The following is a 25409-nucleotide window of genomic DNA, read 5'->3' as shown; positions in this document are numbered from 1 at the left end:
TATGCAAATTCTTAAGCATACAGCAAAATGGGGACAATTGTATAATAACCACTGAGCCCTGCTATCTGAGTTCAGCAAATGTTAACCTCTTTGCTGTATTTGCTCGCTCTCCTTCTGTCCCCTGCCCCATCTATCCCATCTGACACTGAGCTGCAGACATTATGAAACTTGGCCCCGACATACTGTGGTTTGCATTTTCTAAGAATAGGATATTCTCTTCATAATCCCAACACCATCATTACACCTAAGACAACTAACACCATTTCCCTAATATATCTAAAACGTAACCAAATCTCCCCAATTCACCAAATATGTCTTTTACACGAGGGATTTTAGAACCAGATTCCATTTAAGGTTCACACACAGACTTTTAAATACAGAACGGTCTCTCTCTCTCCCTCAGGAACACTCTAATCTCTATTACACTTTGGTTATGCACAAGGCCCTCTCTTCCCATCCATCAGAAAGCATGGTGGAGAGAAGAGAGGACTAAATTTGGGTTAAATTTAAAATTTAGTCCAAGTTCTTATACCATATGAAATATAGAGTAACCTTAGAAAAGTTATTTACCTCTCTGGATCTGAAAACGCCTCACCTCTAAAATGAGACAGTTCAACTGGATGATCGTAAGGACAGATTAGACACCCAATGAATGTCTGATTTAATTCAGTTAAGCAGTACAGGTATCTCTTACTATCTCAGCTCTTCTTATCTGAATTCTCACTCTCTGCACGAAATGGATGCAGATAAATCTCTTGCTATCTGGAACTTGGGAATCAATCGTATAGATTTAACTTCCCTCACCTGGGGACGCAGGGACAAACAGATCTGCCTATCAAGGGAAACCTGGGTTGACCGAGCACCTAGCAGATATAAAACCACTGTGCCGGACATCATGGAGAAAATGAAGGCCAGTGATACAGCCTTGAATCTGAGAATGAATTAAAGGGGATAAAAGAGAAGAAACTACTATTGATTTTAGCTGGACGAATCAGGCAGGGGTCCAGGAGGAAGTGGAATGTAAGTAGAAGCTTGAGGGCTGGGGTCTCAGTGGTGGAAGGTGGCGGAGCTGGGGAGGAACAGCTGACTGTCCTCAACCACATGGAGCCAGCCACCCTCAAGGAACTGTAGTTTCCTCACAGAAATGAAAGCCAATTAATCTTAATGCAAGATCAAACAAGACCACATGTTGAAAATACTTTATGTAGTTCATTAGAGAAAGGATATTTCAAGTCAGAGAAGAATGAGAGTAAAGGGGAGGCATCTGGAAGTACCGCTTGTATTTAATGAAGTGGGAGGAATTTAGTGCGACTGAAAAGTACAGGGATACGGTGACAGAAGAAACCGGCAAAGTTCGAATCACACACTGCACTCGACGTCATGCCGAGGGCTTTGGGGTTTGCTCCGTAGATGACGGGCAAACCCACTGACAGTTTTAGTTGAGGGTGACATCGTCTGCTTTGTAGCTTCAGAAGGTGAATATGGCGGCAAACAGAAATAACCCGGGGAGAACACGGAGGCAGGGGACACGCTTGGACGTTCTCAGCCTAAATTAACGCCACGGAGGAAAAGGGAAAAGGAGATACGGGAAGCCTTCTGAAACAGAAGTGACATCCTTCCTCGAATATGCCTTTAAAGGAACATCTGCAGGGCCGAAATTGGGAAAAATGCTTGTAAAATGGTTCTTAACAGTTTCTGTGTTAAAACAACACATGCATCTAACTCAGTTCCACCCAACAGAAAAGGAGGGGAGGTAAGGGTACAAAATTACTGCCAAAGTGATGTAAGATCATTCTTGTTTCTTTTCTATGCCGACTTCTGTACCAGCCTTTAGTATGAAACAAAAATAAGACTCTATGTTCTCAAAGGAAGTACTGCCTTTACTATTAATTTCTATTTATCCTACAAATATTCTAGGTCCCATTTTAAGTAGAACACTGACTGAATTAAAACATCAATAGTATCGTCCTAAAGCAACCCAAAGATGGGCATTAGAAATAGTGGAAGGGTGAAGACTGCACAGGAGTGATGGAGACGGTGGTGAGACGCTGACTGAGAGGAACTTATGCCCATGAATGATGGGACGCAGGGCAAAATGAAGTTTAAAAAACACGTACCTGATTTTCTTTAGCAGAAGATTCCAAAAAAGCTGCGTTCCAAGATTCTGCTAATGCTTTCCCTTCTTCATAACTGATCACCCTGATGGAAATAGAAAATTCTAATTAAAGTACTTTGCTCTTTATTATATAAAACATCTACAACTGATTTATGAAACAGGTTCCACTTTAACCAGCTGTTTTCCTTATGAAGCAGAAACATATGCTCAGCTCAATATTCTCATCCAATATGTAATGCAGAGAGGCATTTCCGTTCCCCCCAAGCTGGGGAACAGAGTGGACGCTGCCTCATGGGGTGGCTACCCCTGCTCCAGCCAGTTCTTACAGTTTGGAGACCAGGACGCCAACGCTCCAGCGTCTGCAACAATTGACTATTTTGAGGCCAGCTTGGCTATAAGCACCCAAAGACAGGGCAATCCCGAAAGGGCCCTCCCTGCAGTCCTGCAGGCATTCAGCCGGTGAGCCTCTTCCTCTGGGTGTCAGGCTCCTCCCCTGTTCACTGCTCTAATCCTAAGCCCGGGACTCAGAAAACTACTTGTTGAATAAATGAGCGCTACCACTGTCTTTTTAGAGTCTGTTTTATGCAAAATGGTAAAAGAATCTAAAGATAATTTTCTATAGTGTTTGCGCTCTTTTTTTTTTTTTTCCTGCGGTACGCGGGCCTCTCACTGTTGTGGCCTCTCCCGTTGCGGAGCACAGGCTCCGGACGTGCAGGCTCAGCGGCCGTGGCCCACGGGCCCAGCCGCTCCGCGGCACGCGGGATCTTCCCGGACCGGGGCACGAACCCGCGTCTCCCGCATCGGCAGGCGGACTCGCAACCACTGCGCCACCAGGGAAGCCCTGAGCTCTTTTTTTAGAGGAATCATTTTCCAAGACAGGTGAGATTTTTACTGCAGTTTTGCTTCTGTGATGCAGTCACCGCCATATTTCTGAACACAGAAACACAGATATGCTACAGCTAAAAATATTCTTGCTATAAGAACAATAATTAAAAATGAAACTTCAATGACTAAATCGTCTTAGACTTGACTTTATAAATCAGTATTTAGAAGCTACATACCTTTCCATATGTAGGTCTTTCTTATTCCCAACCAACATAATAGGTATCCTATTAATACAAGGGAAAAAAAAGCCAAAGTACCCTAGTCAGTGTCCGATTTGATTGTTCAGAAGATACTATTATGAGTATCTAACAAAAGAAATAAACTATTATTACTTACTGTACTTTCCCCACCATATCCAACAGTTTGCCATGGATAACTTTGATCACTTCAAAGCTATAAAACAAAAAGCATGAAATCAGACATCCATTTTAGTGGTGATGCTTTAAAACGTTTGTTATAATATTTACAGTGGGAAAAATGGAACGTGTAATAGACTCACCATTTTAATATAAAGTAAACCGAACACAAGGAATTCCTTTATTTTTTCCTACCACTTTCACATGTGCATGTATTCGACACTCAGCAGCCCTTACTGAGAATATTCAAAATGGAATAGGTGAGATATTTAAATGGGAAAGTCTACAACTGGGCTGATTTAATCTCTGAATAAACATTTGCAGAATGTTGCTTAGCGAGGGGGCCCTAGCAATCAGGCCATGCTCCACACTAATACAGTGAAAACACATAAAAAGTAAATCAATTAATGCATTTCCCATTGCAATCAGCAGAAAAGCTCAGATCATGTTCAGTCCGCTACCTAGCTAGGCAGCCGGAGGTAAGAAATAACAGTTTTACTCCATCAGTGTAAGAGAACACCTAATGGGATAACTTTTTGCCCTTAACAACCTGTTTGCTCCACAAGACAACCACTAAAAACTATTAAAGTCTAGTTGTTACTACTGCCAATTCCAGCATAATCCCTTAGAAGGATTAATGCCATCTAAGCACAGCAAATAAACTCAAGCAAGCAGAAGTGGGCCTTACCTTTTGATTGATGTAACAGAATACACAAGAATATAACCATTAATATCTATGGAGTATGTCTGAGGAAAGATGGAATATTCATCCTGTGAAAGAAAAAATAATTACATTTGAGTAGCATAACAAGCAATCTCACATATCACCTGGTCAAAGAAATCAAAGTAAACAAAAAATGGATTAATATGTTATTCTAGAGACACAGCCTACACACTCAAGATTTACCTAGGACTGGTTTGGGGATAATAATATGCTTTAAGCCAATACTGAAAAATGACCCAGGCTATTCTAAGACCTTTTCTTCTTCCTTCCTTCCTTCCTTCCTCCCTCCCTCCCTCTCTTTCTTTTTGCCATGCAGAATGCAGGATCCTAATTCCCCAGCCAGGGATCGAACCCATGTCCCCTGCATTGGGAGCACAGAGTCCTAACCACTGGACCACCAGGGAAGTCCCTGTTCTAAGACTTCTGAGGGACAGCTAACGTCTGCTGCAGTTCCTGGGAGAAGAAGATGGAAGGAATGAAAAGACTGGTTCCGTGATCTTGTATCAAGGGAAAAGCAACACCACCTCTCCTTTATGGACCCAAAAGTCCAGAGTCTCTTAGGCCTCACAGTAAATTCACAAGTGCTATTAGTTTATTCCACAAACGTGTATTTTCGCCTATTTTCTGCACGAGTCACAATGGTCTGGGCCCAATGTACCAGTCATTAGTGGGTTGCTACCAGCACTTGAAAAAGAGGAAGAGAGAAGAGAAACAAAACACTAGACTCAGTCAGTACACTCGGACTTTTTAGGATCAAATGAGCTATATATTGAGCAACTTTAGGAATGAGAAAGAAAGGTAAACATTGTGCAAGAGCCTGTCAGTGCCAGGTTTACAGTCCTTTAAGAAAAACCCTGCTGCTTTAGATGCAGAATTATCAGAGACTACAGGAGTGTTTAACGCCAATGCAGCGCTCAACAGCGTCACCGTGTACGGCACAGACATCTCCTTCTCAGTCGAAATACAACTGTTAGTATACCACACATCCCAGGCACTAGTATAGGAAAACCACAGCAAGCCACCCTTCTCTCAAGTAACTGTCTCTGCTAACTCTGCAATTCCACAGGGCGATTATGGTGGTGACCCTGAGTCACGGCCCTACGGGAAAGTGTCTTAAAAAAAAAATACAGAAAAAGTTTGACTATCAACTCTCTGATATTATAGTCATTAATCACAATAGCATTTCAACATCACAAGCTTACTACACATGCAAAATAAAACCTTCTTTGATTTCATTAATAGTACAACTTTCATTAAGTTGAATTCATTTTAGTGTTGATGTTGAAAGACAAGTTGTTAATGGAATAAGAGATCTTTTGACCCAGATTAAAAACAAAATTTCAGGGCTTCCCTGGTGGCGCAGTGGTTGAGTAGTGCGTGAGAGTCCGCCTGCCGATGCAGGGGACGCGGGTTCGTGCCCCGGTCCGGGAGGATCCCACGTGCCGCGAAGCGGCTGGGCCCGTGAGCCGTGGCCGCTGAGCCTGCGCGTCCGGAGCCTGTGCTCCGCAATGGGAGAGGCCACAACAGTGAGAGGCCTGCGTATCAAAAAAAAAAAAAAAAAAAAATTCAAATAATTTTAGTCACCAGCTCAGCTACAGCAGACCCGAAGTTCTAATTACCTTTTTCCTGAAGTGAAGATGTGGGAAAAAAGAAAAGGATAATCATATTCAAGAAGTACAGTGTAAAAAGTAGAAAGTAGAACAGAGGAAAGAGACCCTCAGCTTTAAAGCAACCAAAAAGGACAAAATTCCTAATAATAAGCCTAAGAAAATAAAAGTATATGATCCATCTGAAGAAAATCTTAAAATACTCCCAAGAGATGAAAGAGTTAAATCAGTGGGAGAGTGTGCTGCAGTCTTCAGCAAGAATATGTAGAATCATAAGGATATCCACTAATTAATCCTAAAGTAATATATAAATGTAACATAATCCTGATAAAAAGTATACTTCTGGAGAAAGAATAGCAACTGCAGAGGCAGGTGGGTGGAAACCATAAAGCTACGGTAATTAAAATAGTGCAGTACTAGCTCATGAATGGAGCAGACGGAAATCTACAAAGGCCCAAACAGTCATGGGAAGTAGGTATATGATAATACTGGCATTTCAAACCGGTAAGGATAAAAAGTAACCCTCAACAAAATGTACAGGGAACAAATGCAGAGCCATCTGGGGGGAAATGGCTAATTTGGATGTCTACCTCAAACCTTAGCAAAAATGTATTCCAGAGGAATAAAAGATCTGAAGATGAAAACTGAAACTAGGTACGTAGTGGATGGGAGAATTTTAAAAAACTAGTATTGGTTAAAAAGAGATTAATAAATTCAACCATATGAAAAGGAAGATGTTCTTCATGGCTGAAAACCTCCCAAACAAAAAACATAAACAAAAGATGGACTAAAAATAAAACAGAACCCTGCAGCTAATTTTCTTTTTTTAAGGTATATCTATTTATTTATTTTTATTTTTTTGGCTGCGTCGAGTCTTGGTTGCCGGTGCACGGGATCTTTCGTCATGGTCCGCAGGCTTCTCTCTAGTTGTGGCGTGTGGGTTTTCTCTCTCTAGTTGTGGCGTGTGGGTTTTCTCTCTCTAGTTGTGGTGCGCGGGCTCTGTAGTTTGCAGCACGCGGGCTCTCTAGCTGAGGCATGTGGGTTCAGTAGTTGCGGCTTGCAGGCTTAGCTGCCTCGCGGATGTGGGATCTTAGTTCCCTGACCAGGGACTGAACCCGTGTCCCCTGCATTGGAAGGTGGATTCTTTACCACTGGAACGTCAGGGAAGTTCCACAGCTAATTTTCTAGTGCTAATTTTCTTCACCCATTAAGTGATCTTTCAACTCAACAAGCAAAGACCATCCTCCCAATAGACAAGGGCGAAGTACATGAATAGACAGGATAATGTGCAGAAAGGAAATATAATACAAATGCCCTCAAACACAGGAAAATATGATCAAATTCCTTCATAAGAAGAAAAACACGACACTGAGATGCTATTTTTTCACCCAGCAGATTGGCAAATATCAAAAAACGTGGTAACCCGTCGTGTTGGCGAGGGTGTAGGGAAACAGGCACGCCTATTCACTGCTGCCAAGAATGTGACCCTATGGGCCAGCAATCCCACACCCAGGACATTTTCTTACATACATACCATCCTTCTAAAGTAACACAAGATACTGGCTGTGGCACTGCTGGTGGTGCCATGACTGGAAACAACCTAGCTGCTGGTCGATAGTTAAACTACGATGTATCCAAACAATGGGACATTATGCAGCCATGGGGGGAAGAAAAGAGCCCGTATACACTGATACGGAACAATTTCCAAGATGGAGATACAGAGACACGCTACTTTTTGTGTAGGAAAGAAAAAAAAATAGTTTAAAGCTATATCTGCATGTTCACGTATAAAACAGCTTGGAAGCATTTACTAGAAACTGATAATGGGTTACTGTAGGCGGAGTGAAGCTAAGATAGCTACAGTGGAAAGATTTAATTTTGACTATTTACCTTTTTGTGTTATTTTATTTCTATAACGTGTACATGTATTATTATTATTTTTTAAATGAATTTAAAACTTTTTTTAAAAAAAGGGAATTTGACATTAAAATGGACTGTCTCTGAGTCACTTGTCATTGAGTTTACTTAAATTAGGTCAAAACAAAATATTTCAAGCAAACTAAAAATAATCCACTCACTCTTCATTATCATCCCTAGCTGGGCAATTAAATCAGCCGTATAAAATAAACTGCTAAATGAACAGTACTTGCGATCATAATCGTTTTTCCTTGCTATCAGCAGTCTCAACCCCATGATATGAATCCGATTTAAAAACAGTTCTTAGGGCTTCCCTGGTGGCGCAGTGGTTGAGAGTCCGCCTGCCGATGCAGGGGACACGGGTTCGTGCCCCGGTCTGGGAAGATCCCACGTGCCACAGAGCGGCTGGGCCCGTGAGCCATGGCCGCTGAGCCTGCGCGTCCAGAGCCTGGGCTCCGCCACGGGAGAGGCCACAACAGTGAGAGGCCCGCGAACCGAGAAAAAAATAAAAAAAAATAAAAATAATAAAAACAGTTCTTAGAGCAGTAAATATAAGTGTTATCTCATCCAGTTTCTACAGAACGAGGGCAGGACTGTGGCATAAGGAAATAACCACCCCTGTTGCACCATCGTGAATTGTAAATACCAGCATAACCTTTTACGGTCTCCCAACTGTGAATATAGCCTTTTGGAACTATTAGCTGCAATGAGAACAAATTACTCAAAGTAGCTAAATCTGAATACATTTTGTGCAAAAATTCTCTAAATATTCTTAGCCAGCGGTAACAAAGCCCCAAAGAGTGAGACAGCAGAGCCAGGAATTAACCTATGCTCTTTGTATACTCACACTGTACACTCATTCCCTGAGAGCTCTGATCCTTTTGGGGTCATTCTTTCTATTACTCCATCATTAAAACAGTTAAAGGCGTGTGATGTCCAAGTGTACATTTACGCTTTAGAGCAAAACAGAATCTCTGAGGAACACACGTTCTATTTTCATAAGGAGAGTCAATATAAAGAATTTTCTCTCCAGAGCGGTGTTTGCAAGGACAGCTCTCCTCCAAGCATGAGAGACTCCTGTACGACTCGCACTCACGTTGTGAATGAACCCCGACTGCATTTCCACGCTAGGCCACGCCCTAGCCTCAGTGGCATCAAAGAACTACAAGGATCAAGTTCTCTTGAAGCTCATAAATCGCCTCTAAAACATGTAACAACCCCGTGAAGGCAGGCTCCACAGTTATCACCATTATACAGATGAAACGTATGAGGCACAGAAAAGTCTGTCACCTTTCTCGAGGTCAGTGAGTTAGTAAGAAAACCTAGGATTCAAATCCAGGCAGTGTGCTGCAGAGCCCACGCTCCAAACAACTATGAAATAAATGGTGGTTCTCCTTCTGGCCTATTATAAAATAGTTACGTTACATGAAAGTGATTTATCAATCTGCATCCTTAACCTTACTTTCCATGAGCTTAATGAAAATTCAAAACAAAGATATAAAAGCAAACTGAAATCTTTTCCTTTTTGGCTGCATTGGGTCTTCACTGCTGCATGCAGGTCTTCTCTAGTTGCGGCGAGCAGGAGCTATTCTTCATTGCAGTGCATGGGCTCTAGGCACACGGGCTCTGTAGTTGTGGCACACGGGCTTAGCTGCTCCGCAACATGTGGAATCTTCCCGGACCAGGGATTGAACCCATGCCCCCGCATTGGCAGGAGGATTCTTATTTTAATGGATTTTAAAAAACTGTTACATACATACATATATTTATTTATGGCTGCATTGGGTCTTCGCTGCTGCACGCGGGCTTTCTCTAGTTGCGGCAAGCGGGGGCTACTCTTCATTGCGGTGTGCGGGCTTCTCATTGAGATGGCTTCTCTTTGTTGCAGAGCACGGGCTCTAGGTGCGTGGGTTTCAGTAGTTGCAGCATGCGGGCTCAGTAGTTGTGGCTCACGGGCTCTAGAGCACAGGCTCAGGAGCTTTGGCACATGGGCTTGGTTGCTCTGCGGTGTGTGGGATCTTCCTGGAACTGGGCTCGAACCTGTGTCCCCTGCATTGGCAGGAGGATTCCTAACCACCGTGCTACCAGGGAATTCCCGGCAGGAGGATTCTTAACCGCTGCGCCACCAGGGAAGTCCCAAACCGAAATCTTGATAATGTCAGACTCCCATATTTCTTCACCCAGGACACTCTCAGCTTATACCTGTTGTCCCAGCCTGACTGTTACCAGTGTCCCCCCTCACTCTTAGAAGTGTCTTGTTTTAGGTAATAAATTACACAATTGCCTGAACTATTATAAAAAACACCAACACTAAGAATCCAGAACAAGGTCCTACCCCAGAGGCTCTTCCTACACTAACTTCTAAGATAAGCTGCGTCCTCTATGTCGTCAATCGCTAATGGAGACTTCTGTTGTTTCTCTTGTTCCAACAGGCTCCCATTCTATCAGTAGGCAGGTACCCCGTAGAGTAAAAGCCTAGGCTGGCTCTGCTCCAAGAAAACCACCGTGAGGTCTGAAGACGATAGCCCAGCACATCCACTGCGGATGTTGAGTGAATGACTTATGTTATAGCTCTCTGACATACACATTTGACTTATTTTATTTGAACCTTCCAGAATGGAAACTCCAGGGTTCCTCCAGTGCTAAAATGGCCCAATACAGCTCTTTTCTTGCTTCACTAGGGGGGTTACACTTTCCTTCTATGTTCACTTCAAAATATAAAGCAGAGGGAGTTCGTTCCAAACCTGTAAGACAGGCCACATCTTTCTAGGTCTATGCCGGTTTCCCCAGGTTCCAGAGAAAAGCCTCCATTTAACACGGCAGACCAGTCCACCCTACACTCGCCCTCCTGCGAGTCTGATCCTCAGTCGGGTATAAGATGCAAGGGGACAGACGTCCCAACTCCTTTACGTGCCCCGCCCTCCAGTCAAAAGTAATAAATGCAGCCGAACAAAATGGTTTCTAGTAAAAGCAGGACTGGGTGACATGGAATGGGGAAGGTGTGCTGTCACAAGGGTTCTCTTGGCTCCCTTCAAGTTCTCTTAATTTCTTTCATCCTTTGCTTCCAGTCGATTCCTCTGGTGATCCAGTTGCCACATCTCTGCCACGTTAACCTGTACATAACTCTTTTGGGGGTTACTCACCTTTGGCAGTTACTGTCTAGCAAATCAGACCGACACTCTTTAATCTTGTAATCATATAATAGATCCAATACAAGCAGCTCTACACAAAGGCCCTATGCCTTTCCCAGGCCCTTCCCCTAGAAAAGACCAACTTCTCTTCTTAACGTAGGAGGACACAGACTACAAAGGGAGGAAGAGGGCTAATGTGATTCTCTCATACAGAACCAGCCTTTAGAAAATAGAAAACAACTAACGTTTAATAAATATAAACCTTCACAATGTTATGATGACTATATTTACAACAATTCTACAGTAGAAAAACAAGTTAATTATTTGAAAAACTTCTGTAAATATCTTAGGAAAGACAAAGTAGAGAGCCTGTTAATATCCAAACACACATAAATCATGAGGGGTTTTCTTGGCAGCGTCATTGTGCTTAAGCGTCAGTGGCAGGGCTGGAACTGTTGGGCGCGCTATGTGGGATCCTGACACACTTACCTGCCCAGCTGTATCTACAAGTTGAAGATGATATTCTTGTCCATTTACTGTGATCAATTTTGTGAAAGCTACAGTGAAAAAGGAATTAAATATTAGCTAGAAAAACATGAACTTTGGATCACTGAAAGCTCAAACAATGACAACCAATTAAGCAGAGTCCTTAGTAATCTCACAAAAAGATCCCACAAAACAAAAAAGAATATCTGAGTTTATAGATTGTTCCCTACTTCCATTATTTAACTAAGCAACGCTGACTGAGTAAAACCAATGTCGAGTAAACTTTGAACCTTTTCCAAAGAAACAAAGTAGGCAATGCTTTGAATCTTATAAAAGTGATCTGAGGCTTTCCTGGTGGCGCAGTGGTTGAGAGTCCGCCTGCCGATGCAGGGGACGCGGGTTCGTGCCCCGGTCCGGGAAGATCCCATGTGCCGCGGAGCGGCTGGGCCCGTGAGCCAAGGCCGCTGAGCCTGCGCGTCCGGAGCCTGTGCTCCGCAACGGGAGAGGCCACAGCAGTGAGAGGCCCGCGTATCACCAAAAAAAAAAAAAAAAAGTGATCTGAATGCTGTGGCCAGTCTTTTCCTCTTGTGAAAAAGTGAAATATATTACATAAAGTCTGAGTTCTAGAATGAACCAAAAGCACTCAAGTTGTCATTAATTTATAGCAAGTCTGGTGCCAGAGCACGAAGAGCTGATATTAACTGAAGTGCTAAGAACTTTCAGTACCTAGAAAATTAGCAATTTTATTGAGAGAGGACAGCAACAGAACATGTTCTGTGTGAAGCCATCATCTCCACTTAGCTGAAAGATGCAAGCCATTTGTTACAACAACCTTTCCCTATCTGGGGGGAAATCAGACTCAAATAACTTTGGGAAAATTCACAATTCTAAGGAGACAGACTTCAAACAAATGGAGAGGAAAGAACTATTAATAGTAACAGGATATTAAAAAGTAACCATCTGGAACCCTGATAATGAAATGGAACAGATTTCTTCCGTACAACCCGTCCCAGCCATCTTGACTCACAATGAGTCTTCAAATCTCCTGACTGGAGCCGGGCAACAGAATCTATCCCTTGAACAGCTGAGAGAGGACCCCTTTTGCCCACTTTGTCCCACAGACAAAAGAGAAAGCAAAAAGAGATAGATGAAAATTAGGAGAGAAAACCGTTAACAAGGAGGAGAGAGAGAGACCTTATCTGAATGATGAATTCCACTGGGAGAGAAAGGATGGCTGAAAGAGAAGCAATAGTTAAAGATACTCATACTAGCACCATACTTTTCTGATGTGGGCAGGGCTGCTAGAATCAGGGGAGTGAAAATTACAGGCCAGACTACTCAGGCCAATTGCCACACTTGATATCATTCTTGTGCCCTTTCTGAAAATTATCACTTTAATGAAATAGTCAAACTAGATGAAAACTGAATCAGAATATATCAAGATGGGGAGTACCCAATATAAACTGGTTTCATCATTTCTAAGAAAAAAATTCGATTGGAATTTGTTTTCCCCCACGTTGTAACCTGCTTGGGATGCTTAGTGCCCTGACTGTGCTCTTGGGTCACTGTTGGCCAGGGGCAGTCATGATGCTCCTGGGTGAAAACCTGCCCATCGACACCTCAGTCAGGTAAGATCAAAGGTGGGTCTTAGGCTCGATGAAAATTCTGTAAGGAACGTTGGAGAGCAACAAACCTGTAACCTTCAATCAGAACCAAGCAGCTGTGGTCGCGAAGTATAATGGGATTATTATGAAAAGATCACTGAAACAAAGCATTCATTCATTCAAGAACGATTCTTTGAGTGCCTGTGAGCACCGCCAGCGTGGTTCTAGGTGTTCGAGACACTGCAGTCTCTGACCTCGGTGAGCTGACATCCCAGTAAAAGCAGGAAGAAGCAGACAGAGAGGCAAACAAGACATACACACGGTCAGGTATCTTCTCTGTGAGAAGCATCCAGGCAGAGCCTAAACTGCAAGTGAAGAAGTAAGAAAGGCAAAGAAAAGTGAGAAGGCAAAGCAGCTGAGGCTGCGAGAGAACGGCTGGAGACGAGGCAGGAGACGTTATTAGGACACGGTGAGGAACGCAGGTTTTTATTCAGAATGTGACGGGAAAACCAAGGGTTTTGAGCGGGGAGTTAACTGGTCTGATTTATATTTTAGAAAGATCACTCTGGCTATGCTGTGAATACTTGAAACAGACAAAAATGGGTAAGGACATCAGCAGGAGCCCACAGTACAGCGGCTACACGGACCACGCGTGGGCAGAGGATGACGGCGGCCTGCACTAGAGGGCCGGGACGGCGGGGGGGGCGGGAAATGGTGGATTCTGGATGCGCTGCGCAGGTAGAACCAAAAGGATTTTCTGATTGACTGGAAGTAGGTGTGAGAGAACAGAGATCAGGATGACTCCAGAGTTTCTGGCCTGAGCAAATGCAGGATTTACCACCTATCAACAGAGGGAAAGGCTGGAGGGGCGCACAGGGGGAGGGGCGGGGGAGGGGGCGGGGGCTGGGCATGTTCAGCTGGAAAGCCCACGAAATACCAGTTCAGGGGAGAGGAGAGGCTGGGGGCTGTGGTGAGCCAAGCAAGTTTTTGGAGAGTGAGGATCACCAGAAAGCAAGTTCAGAGAGAGCCAGAGGGGCACCCGTGATGCCGGGTCAGAAAAACAACGAAAATTCAGCCAAGGAGGCTGGGGGAGTACTGGCTAGTGAGGGAAGAGACATACAAGAAATAAGACATTAAGAAACGTTTTAGTATTTCATTGCATATAAAAAGGATGTAAATCCTCCTACACATGGCAGTGAAATGAAACTGAAGACCTTCCATCTGCCACAGGAAAACTGCCTCTTCTTGTTACTATAGAAGAAAGGGAAGGGTAATGAGAGGTATGTCTGTCAGTTCCATAAGCCAGGAACAGCTTCTCCTATGCCCTCCTTGTGTAGAAAGGCAAAGCTGGCTCTCTCCTGGTATCACTTTCCTCTCTCCCTCCCTTTTTCAATCACTGGAGAAATTAATCCAATTTCCAACCTAAAACCCTGAGACTGCCCGAAGCAGACTAATAGCCACTTACTAGTTAAACCTACTAATAAGCAAGGTAGTAAGAGATTTCTAAAACTGGATATTCACAAAGTAAGATTTGTATTACTAAAGTGTACTGAGAACTCCTAATTCATATCCTACTGAGAAGTCTACCCACCATGCAATGCTTGAGAATGCTGCAAAACTCCTAATGAGAATTCCCCAACTTTCTGAGAGCAGCTTTATTAATTCATCAACAGGGCTACCTTGAGATGGCAGAAACTGTGAACTGCTGCTATTTTTTCCTTTAAATTATAAACCACCATTAGTTAAATTTCATCATATCAATTTAGTTTGCATGAGTTGTGAGATCAACACTACAGTATATTAAAAAAGCTACATTTGCATAGCAGTATTTGGTCTAGAAATTTCTCCAAACTAGAAAATATTATTATGGTTTCATTGACGTTATTCTCCTATACCCCTATGTTAAAAGAAGAGGACATAGTCGCAGCATTTTTGCTTTTGCAGTGACACTTCACAGAGATGTGTTACTACTGAACGTTTGATAGAAACAACCTGTTCTATATTATAAAGTTAAGTGTAAAAAGAATCCCCAGATTTACAGAGTACTGTGTTTTTTAAAACCATAAAACTACCCATTCATTTATGTTCTAGCAATGAGTTTATGATAACCAATGAGTTTATGATAACCATTCCCTTTCTCATGCCTTGTTATCTCTGAACAATGTTTTTTGTTTGTTTGTTTGTTTGTTTGCGGTACACGGGCCTCTCACTGTTGTGGCCTCTCCCGTTGCGGAGCACAGGCTCCCGACGCGCAGGCTCAGCGGCCGTGGCTCACGGGCCCAGCCGCTCCGCGGCACGTGGGATCCTCCCGGACCAGGGCACGAACCCGTGTCCCCCGCATCGGCAGGTGGACTCTCAACCACTGCACCACCAGGGAAGCCCTGAACAATGTTTTTCTACTAAATCATGGGGGAAAGGGTGGAGGAAGGATTTCTGTCCTGTGTTAGACGGTCAGAAGCCTGGTAAATGGAATGTGATGTCTGTATATGCCTCATGAACTTTTAAGGGATTCACATACTCTGACAGTCATTTCTGCTCTTGCCTAAAGATTTAATAAATACTGTTAATTCATTCTTTACTATTTAATAGTAAGTATTAGACAGGCAAACATTAACATCATGATTAAAGTTGATGCTGACAGCCTTCAAAGTAGGGTCATATCATTGTTTTTGAGATACTATCAAGATAAGAAAGTTGTACTTTCACTGGGTCCATTCCTTACATATAAAGAAAATGTATTTATATTCAACACCATGACTCTCCTTCCAACTTAATTTTAAATAGCACAAAGATACACAATTATAAGAACTTTTATGGGCAGAGCTTGCCACGAAAACTATCTTCTACTGTTCTATGACTAAAATTCCCAAATGAGCCTTATCTCTTTAAGGACACAAAATTAAAAATTGCTGCATACAGCAAATATTAAGGGCAAGATCACGGCTTTCTTCTGTTCTTATCCCAGTGGCGGACAACCAAACCTGTTCAGGTCGCATTAAAATGAGTCCGCTCCTCACGTCGGCAGCCTGTCACGTGCCAGCTAACACATCAACACCGCATGAGCTCAGGACTACTCCTTCCTGATACCGGCAGGGGTTACTTCAACCTCTCTTCCCAGAGTTAGTTTAGCAACCAACAGCTTTCCTTCCCTGCCACCAGCACACCAGGACACGAAGGACAGCTGAATATTTTAAGCCAGAAGCTGGCAAACTCTTCCTGAAAAGGGCCAGACAGTAACTATTTTAGGCTTTGTGGGCCATATGGTCTCTGCGGCAACTACTCAATAGCTCTGCTACGGTAGAGCAAAGACAGCCATAGACGGTATAGTGTAAAGGAATAAGCAGGGCCATGTTCGGATAAGACTCTAGGGTGCTGAAATCTAAAATTCACAGAACACTCACATGCCACAAACATTATTCCTTTTCAAATGTTAAAAACGTAAAAACCATTCTTTGCTCATGGGCTGTACAAAAAGGCAGTGGGGCCTTTGTGACCTGCAGGCCATAGTTTGTCCACCCCCCTGTTGTAAGCTTCTTTTTAAGTCTCTCTCTTGCAAGCTTTGGGCAGGTGAAGTCTGTGAATCTAGCTGTTAAAGTCCATGAACCTGGCTGTTAAGTCGGCTTCATGTCTAACATGCCAATCAGGGTTTGACGAGTCCCACGTTTAAATCTATGTGCTCCTGGTGATAAATCCTAGGTAAGTCCTGGTGCCCAGAACCTAAGAAGACTGGTTCCAGGGCCTACCTAGGGTTCTAAGATAGCACAAAACAATACCAGCTTCCCTGGATGGAAGTGTTTCAGGTTCTCTTCCATGATCCCTAGAATCAAGACTTTGTCGTAGTTCTAGAATCCTTTGGGAAGATTCTGAAACCATGGACTGAAACTAGACGAGGTAAAGGCTGTGACTGGTTCCGGTCTTGGGTGCTTTTTCTCTGCACATGGCCTGAAATGCCAATAGGCTTTGGAGCCAACTTCTCAGAAAACGCTGCGAGGGCTCTCTCCAATCCCCGACAGCTCTTTTCTCCACAGCCTCCTCTCAAGTCTTTAGAACTAGAAGGGGTTGGGGGACTAGCGCTTCTACAAGAGTAAGGTACAAAGGATCTGGAGTGTGTTCATCCTTTCTATTTAAGCTTGGAATCCCTAAAAAGGGCTACTGTCGAGAAGGAAAAAGATTCTGCTCTCTACTTGTTTTCTTAAAGCAGCATCTCTAATATGAGGTTCCAATGTAAAACTGGATTCCTATGGAGATGAATAACAATTTCTAGACGGTGGGACCTAGACACTGAATAAAAGTCATTCAGTGTGAAGTGGGTAAAGCTTTTGGAAGCTTTTTTGGGCCCCCACTTGGAGATCTATAGGTTTAACTGAATACCCCCTGCAATCAAAGCCTCCAGGAATACACAGTGGCTGTTTGTAGGCAAAAAGCAGGCTTTCCAGTTTATAAATCCTTGAAAACAATACTTACTGTTTTCTATAGTTGGATCGTAGGAATCAACAAATTGGCCTTCAACAAACTGAATCGTCAATGAGGATTTCCCTATAAAAGAGAGCGATAGCTGAGTACGCTTTGGCATATGAAGGTAAAAAAGCTTTAATTCTACTATTTTACCAAGAAATACTCTGAATGGAAATAGATTCCATATGTACTGCAGGAATTTGAGCAATTGCGCTATTACGAGTTACACAGGTCTGTGACATTAACAAACAGTACTGCCCAGCAGGCGTATCACAGTTTGTCAAAAGGAAACAAACTCTTAAATAGGGTTTAAGCTAAGTTAATTTCCTCTGGTGTCCCTGAAATGTGGCTATTAATTTTGAACTCGAAATTCATAAAGCACGATCAGTTTCTTTGGGCTCTTCACTTATGGCTGTTGTAAGTGTTACCAAGTAGTTTTTAAAGAGGATAATCTGAAAGTATGTGATAAAAGTCGGTTTTTAAAACTTCTTCAAGGTAGAAATTCTCTCTCAGTCATTCAGTATTGAAGGCCTCACAATGTCTGGCACACAGAAGACAATAAAGAAATGCTCTGACTTCACAAAATCACCAGTAACAGTTGAGCCTATATGTTAACAAATCAAGAACCAGCGCCCCAAGTTCTCACCCCCCTGTCGTCAGTAAATTTCTACTGGAGGACTTCGGAAGAGGATACCCTGTGAAGAAACACTGCACGAACACGGGCCACATTACAGCCATCCCTCCCCTCAGACACCAAAATCCGAGGATACTCAAGTCCCTTACATAAAACGGTGTAGTTTTTTTTTTTTTTTTTTTTTTTTTGGTGGTACGCGGGCCTCTCACTGCTGTGGCCTCTCCCGTTGCGGAGCACAGGCTCCGGACGCGCAGGCGCAGCGGCCATGGCTCACGGGCCCAGCCGCTCCGCGGCACGTGGGATCCTCCCGGACCGGGGCACGAACCCGTGTCCCCTGCATCGGCAGGCGGATTCTCAACCACTGCGCCACCAGGGAAGCCCAAATGGTGTAGTATTAATGAACTTATTTACAAAACAGAAACAGACTCACAGACACAGAAAACAAATTTATGGCTACCAAAGGGGGAAGGTGGGGGGGGAGGGATAAATTAGGAGCCTGGGATTAGCAGATACATACTGCTAAACAGATAAACGACAAGGTCGCACTGTATAGCACAGAGAACTATAATCAATATCCTGTAATAAACCATAATGGCAAAGAATATGAAAAAGAATGTAGGTACGTGTATAAGTGAGTCACTTTGCTGTGCACCTGAAACTAACGCAACGTTGTAAATCAACTGTACCCCAATAAATTTTAAAAAGGCGCAGTATTTGCATACAACCTAGCACATTTTCCCACATACTTTTAAATCTCTAGATTACTTACAATACCCAATAATACAATGTAAATGCCACGTAAACAGTTGCCAGCGTGCAATAAATTCAAGTTTTTCATTTTGGAACTTTCTCCCCGCCCCCCCCCCCCCCCCGCCATATTTTCCATCCGAGGTTGGTTGACCCCCGGATGTGGGGCGAATACGAAGGGCAGACTGATTTTATCAGCAGGAAGTAGGAAGTGGTCCCTCCCTAATTGCACCGCAAACCCTTCATTCTCTCACGCGTCCTCAGATCATTATTAAGCACACACCCTACATGCTCGCCGTATCTCATGGAACTTCCATCTCAGAGGAGGTGCAGGGAGAGCCAAGGAGAGAGGTTTGGTAAACTGAGTTCTACACTCCTGGGGTTTGGGTTGGGCCTGTCCTCCTCCAGACCACGGAGAGGTGCGGCCCACAGGGGGCACAGTGTTTTCTCACCAAAGGCGGTCCCCATACACTCAAATTAACTAATACGTGAGCTTGTAAGTAGGGGCTGCTGGGAGACAACGAGAAAAGCCCCAAGTTGGCAGGCCTGCCTGCTCCTCATGAGCAGCTAAGCATCGTTCAGAGCGTCTCCAGAATGACGAACAACTGAAATCCTTCTCTACAAAGCAGCCTACAAGAGCTTTTGAAAATCAAATGTTACTTCCCTGCTTAAAATCCTCACCGCCATCAGAATAACCCCCAGCTCCTAACCCTGCCCACAGCCCTGGGCTCTCCCCGCGGGTGCCCTGCTCTGCCCGCTTCCCTACCTCATCTGCTGCCCTCCCTCCTCCTCCCGGGCCCTCCCCGGCTCCAGTCACATCCTTCTGTCCCTGCCAAGTTCCTGCCCGCCTTTGTGCCTTTGTCCCGGCCACCCCCCATCTCTGAATGTACAGACTCCCTTTTATCGTTATTCTGGCCTGCGCTCAAACGTCCCTTCTCCGAGCCTGCCCAACCGAAGGTGGCGCCAGCTCCCTCACAGTCACTCTCTCATAGCCGCCTTGTTTTATTTCTTTTTAGTGCTTAAAGTTATCTGAGATTCTCTTCTTTCACTAGTTAGTCTACCAAGACCAGCGCAGCGCCCAACACACTGTAGACATGTGGGCTCAGACCTCCGAAGGGCACGCTCACACGCTCAGATACTACAGAAGGTGTCAATTGATACACATGGCTAGGACACACAGTTCTAGCCTGTGTTGGTGTCCCAGCACCGGCCTGCCTGCGACATAGGGATACAGTGGTAGTCCAGGAATGCCTCACACTTCAGACGGATTGGGTTCAAAAGGAACCATGTTATATAAGCTAGCCCATAAAGGAGCATTTAGCTCCAAATACAGCAAAGCTATTTTATGTAATGAAAGCAGCAAGGGAAAAAACCCTCTTTTGTAAGTTAGCAAAACTGAAAAATTTTAGAAAGAAAATAAACTTCTTTAGAGCTTTTGAAGAATTAAAAACAAAAGGAATTAAACATGATTTTTAAAACTTTTAAAAAGCAGAATTCGATTAAAAATAGTGAAAGAAAGAGGGTGTGACACTCATACTAAGTTCCCCCAAAGAGGAGGGAAACCAGTAGGAAACACTGGATTAGACAGTAAGAAACCATTATGTACTGGCACCAGCTAAGTCTCAACAGCCTTACTTGTAGGGGTGAGCGGAGGGGGAGAAGAGCCTTAGGACTGATCGTGTGAAATTTCAGAAGCCACAACCAAAAGCAAGTTACACACAGTAAACAAGACAGCCTGAGATAAAGTGCAAAGATGGAGTTACAGAAAACAACTGGGCCGCACTTAAAAATACAATTATTGGCACACACCCCAAGAAGAGCTCCTCATTTGTACCTTTATAGAGGGCACAAATTATTTGACAGGCTAAATGGACATTTAACTTGAAAACACAAGTAATTATTCTGGCAAAAGCAGACAATGTAGTTCAACCCAAATCACAATGCAGGCTGACGGCAAACTATCACCTTCACGAGTAACTGGGACACCAGATTTAAAACTGCAGCTCCTCAGGGGGGCAAGCTGGACTTCTCAATCCGATTGGTCCTCGGAAAAAGGGATTATTCATTAGCAGCAGCAGGACTGAAGAAAAGCTAGGTCTCCCTTGGGTCTCTCATCCTTGGACTCTCCCCTAAGGGAGATCATTAATTACTTAAATTCAGAAGGGACAGGGAGGCTACATTTGCAGACTTGACACAGTGGTTTTCTACGGTTTCCATTAAAAAGTAGAATTATATAGAAGACAACTAGTACTGAAATCGTTACAAGTCAGCACTAAACGATAATTATTCTTAGTAAATAAAGCCCACTGCTCATCGTGTTCTCAGTCCTGGTTCTACTAATTTCTGGCTATCCGCATCCTCCAAAGCAGCAATTCAGCTCTTTGGTCAAGTTTCGCAAGCACTTTGCTTGCAGCAGCTACAAAAGACTTAGTTGATCTACAGCAAATTATGTTCTTTACTTGAGCACCTTTAAAATTTTCCCCTCATAATAAGTTCATACATTTATTTGGCTTTTGTCCTTATCAAATTCAGATTCTGAAACACTAGTTATTTCCTGAAGATGTTTCAACAATGATCATGCTCTTGAAAGGTGCATTAATTTGTACAGTCTGAAGAGAATCTCAACTCCAGATCAACTCTTTGGAGAAATGCTATATGGAAGCAATATAGGAGTGATCTGAGATAAATGGAAAAGCAGCACGTGCCCAGATGTGTGTTTATCAACACAGATATAAATCACTCGTTTTATGATATAACAGTACTGTAAGAGGTTTGAAAATATATCTCAATATCCCACAATTAACTTGCAAATATTTTCCCTCCAAACTAAGAACTGTCTTAGTTTTAAACGTCATAAAAATTATTTTTAAAAAGTTTCTTCTGAACTTTTACCAGGTGAAAATAGCATTGTCATATATATATTTTTTGCAATGGTAATTTAGCACAGTAAGTTTTTTCACCCAGTATTTTCACAACAGAAGATATACACCTTCAAGGTTGTTAACTGAATCTCTCACACTTCACAACTGTTATAAAATAGGCATTATTTATACAAACGTTTTAATACTTTTCAGATTAATTTTGAACAACTTTTCATGCTTATTCTCCATAAAGAAAAAAAAAATTACTTACATATCACTCCCCACCCCTAAACCACCATCCTCTGGAACAGAAAGTCACTTGTTCACGGGGATAAAATGGGGAGGAGTAGGTTTCAATCTGCTAGGCTATCAAATCGTTCTGATTTGATAGAAGGGTCCCTCAGGACCAACGACCTGCACCTCGTATACAACCCGTCCCAAGAACCGCTTTCATTTTTACCTTGAGTCCTTAAGCTTGCCTTACGGGACTTCGATGTCCACGCAGATGAACTGACTAACAGTTCAGATTCCAAGCTTATGGGGTCTTGCCACCAATAATAACCACCTACACACACTTCAGCAACCACCTCCTGAGCACGCACCTCCTGTGAACCAATCAAAAGACGCAGGTGGTGCGTCTTCCCAGCGCCCTCACCTTCTGACTCCCATCACCTAATCCAGACCATCTCTGGAAGCAATGTTTTCAAACCAGGGGTTGTGACCCACCAGATCATGACATCAACATACTGAGCTAGGACCAGTACCGTTTTTAAAGAAATAGGAACATCAGAGTGGACTGCAAATAATAAAGTCGTCATGGAACTTTTCAGTTATATAAACATTTATGACTGGGTCACAACGTACAATGTATTTCTTACTACAGACTGAAGCCCCAAAAGTCAGATATACCCTGCTCTACGAGTCTCCTGAATCTCCAATCTCTACCACGGTTCACTTCCTTCCCTATCAGTTTAAGTCCCAAGATAAATCACTGTGCACCACGCACTACTCTTTCATCAGAACCTGTCAATTTCCTTTCTCTGGGCTGATAATTCTATGATCTTAATCTAATCTTTGGCCTTTTGTGAGCCTGTTGAGCTCAGCTGCAGAAAAGCCCCCAGCCCTGTGGCTTGGCAACCATTCTCAAGCTGTGGCCTTTCCCCAGCTCTGTCCTCTGTCTTTAGGAATCCTTTCTGTGAGTGTCCCTTTCCCAACAAAGCAGCCAAGTTTGGTTCCAGCAGCATCCCAGGGCAACTTACTGGAACTGCAAATTCCTAAGCCCCACCCAAACCTCCCAGGCAGGCGTATTAACAAGCCCCCACTCACGTGCTGCACCATAAAGTTTAACTACCACTCCCCGCTCAGGTGCCAAGTTTAAATGTGACCATTCTAAATCACCTACCTCCTCCTGTCTGCAGGGTGTTCCCAAATCCTCCAGTTTCTCCCAGCAGCTCAGATCATAAGCATTTAAAGGACACACACACGGGCCATGACTACGAGCTGGGGCTGAGCCTCAGAGGTAACTGCTGTGACACCGCCGTCTTCCACTCACCTGCGCCTTGGCTCTGCCTGTCAGCCAGTGTGAAGGGAGCCCCTGGGCTGTGCAACGCAGCCCGCCGGCCTGGCCCTCTTCACGTTATCGTCACGGCGCCGAGGAAGCGGGCAGCAAGCACACCCTTCTTTCCACAGAAGCGATTCCAGCCCCTGGGCTCTACACCCCGTCTCCCCTCCTGGGCTCTACACCCCACCCCCCCTCCCGGTCTCCTCCAAACCATCCTCCTGAAACAGTTCTAAACACATTGTTCGTTTCTCTACTGGTTTAACTCCAATCCATCTGGTTTGTTCACAGGCCTCTGACATACTTATTAAATATGTTTAAAAATCCAGGGGAGTACATCCTGACTTACGTTCTCCCTCTGCTCTCAGTGCTATAGAAAGACTTGGTTGGGTGCTGCAGCCATTGGGTGCTATATCCCTGACCACAGAGCTGAGTGCACGCTCCAGAAACTGACCTCAGTCACTTAAAGTCCTACCCCACTAACCCAGCTCGAACATGAGCACGGGGATGCCTGCGACCTGCGTGCCCTGTAGTAATCTGACTACAATACCTGACCCGAAGTGCGTAGCCTCTGGTTTGAGGAGCCTTGAAGTAAAAAGTCAGGAAAACAGAGGCTAAAGCTATGGAGGCAGTTAAGGAAGAGCAGCAGCTCTTTCACTTAACAAAAAGAAATCAAAGAACAGTGAAGCATGCAACGTGTAACAACAATTCCAAGAAACTATTGGCCAGAGGCATGTTGTGACTTTGGGATGTCTGCCTCCATAGGGACCCGATGCTGACACAGCCACCAAGCTGCAGGTGGTCTAGTCTCCCCTCCAGTTCCCCAGAGCTAAACGGTTACACTACCGGCACTGAAACCGGGACTCGTAGCTTCATCAGTTACGGACGCAAGCGCTGCACCGTTCGCGCTGCCGAGTAAGGAGATGCGCTCCCCAACCTGTCCGAACGCCTTTTGTCCTCCCCGTTCTGCCTCACACAACGGCTGTATTTTTAACAGTGTCGAGCTTGTTAACATTTCATTCCATTCTGAATCCCGAGTTTTCAAATCCCTGACTATGGGTTAGTTCATTAATTTCTCAAACAGCTATTAAGCAGCTATTATGTTCCAGGCACGGTTCTAGGCGCTGGGATATATCAGCGAACAAAGAGACAGAAATTGCTTGGTACATAAATTCTAATAGTGAGAAGTATATTAAAATTAAAAAGCATAATAAATACAATAAATTGGAGAAAATATGTATCTATTCCTTGTAAACGAAAGAACGTAACAAATAATTACCATGATTTTTTAAACTAGTGGATGAATGGATCTAAGCAATGATGAGGAGCAGCTATTAATGCCGCAAAAAGAGAAATAACCAGATACTATGGGTCTCCTGATACAAACACAGACCACTACCCTGGTAGCACTTTTAAGGAGGCTGGGGAAGGAAAAAGAGAAAGAAACCACATAAATCTGACCAAACTGCTAGATTTAACTACCAATTTACAGGAAATAACGGGGGACAAATGAACATCTTGAATACTATAGGATGCAACAGCAAAACCCAGATTCTAGTTAACACTTCAGGTAACCCCTATACATCAGAATTTCTAGGGTGGGGCCCATGCTTCACTCAGTATTTTTCAAACACCTCCAGTGATTCCAGCGTGTCTGGAAGTTTGAAAACCAGTGTTCTAAAGCAGGGCTTCCCTAATGCTGAAGAATAAGCAGTTCTCCTAGGTACAAGGTTAAAGTGTAGATTGTTGATCTATTTGATCTGGGGTGGGGTGTGGGATTTTCCATTTCTACCAAGCTCCCTGGTGATACTGATCTCCAAGCCAAGTTCTGAAGTTGAGAACACTGGTTCGCAAACTTAGCTGCACTCTCGAAACACAGAGGGAATTCCCAAAACTACTGGCTGGGACTCACCCTCAAGTAATTCTGATTTAATTACTACAAGGTGCAGCCAGGGCACGGGGATTGTTAAAAAGATCCCTGAGTGATTCCAATGTGCCACAAGTTTGAGAACCTCTGGACCAAGGTCAAGGATGGCAGGAAAAAAGGGATGGAAGAAACTCTGTTCGTGAGTTGACTGACTAGTCAACTGCTAGTCTTCCATTTACGTGAATGAATAAATCTTATTCTTTAAGCCAGCACGAGACAAATTATTTCACAGCCAAAAGCATACTAATTGATTGCAATATTATTGCAATAGAAGTGAAAATTTTAGCATCTTCTTATAAAGATCACTCAAATCACTCCTCTTCTATTTGATAAATTCATATTTTAGAGTGATAGGAGTCTTCTCTGCTTTAAAGAAACATTACTTATCACTTGACTCTACA

The 25409-nt window shown here is 43.6% G+C and overlaps 1 protein-coding gene across 10 annotated transcripts in view; it reads right to left on the bottom strand.

Annotated features, from left to right (window-relative positions):
* LOC131762518 (GTP-binding protein Rheb) overlaps positions 1-25409 on the bottom strand; it is an 82585-nt gene that overhangs the window by 38034 nt on the left and 19142 nt on the right. For 7 of the 10 annotated variants that reach the window (XM_059074141.2, XM_059074140.2, XM_067041867.1 and 4 more), the window contains exons 2-7: positions 17291-17362; positions 11226-11293; positions 4046-4128; positions 3338-3394; positions 3178-3225; positions 2118-2199 (exon numbers count right to left, since the gene is read on the bottom strand). In XM_059074141.2, coding sequence (XP_058930124.1) covers positions 2118-2199; positions 3178-3225; positions 3338-3394; positions 4046-4128; positions 11226-11293; positions 17291-17362 — 410 coding nt within the window. Of the gene's footprint in view, positions 1-1184; positions 1645-2117; positions 2200-3177; positions 3226-3337; positions 3395-4045; positions 4129-11225; positions 11294-17290; positions 17363-25409 lie in introns of those variants that run through there. The other 3 variants (XM_067041868.1, XM_067041872.1, XM_067041873.1) reach the window with 2 other exon arrangements.

Source organism: Kogia breviceps, chromosome 9, assembly GCF_026419965.1.
Source record: "Kogia breviceps isolate mKogBre1 chromosome 9, mKogBre1 haplotype 1, whole genome shotgun sequence".
NCBI classification, from domain to species: Eukaryota; Metazoa; Chordata; class Mammalia; order Artiodactyla; family Physeteridae; genus Kogia; species Kogia breviceps.
The sequence above is the reverse complement of the archived record's forward strand: the minus strand, read 5'-3'. Positions and strand labels throughout refer to the sequence as shown.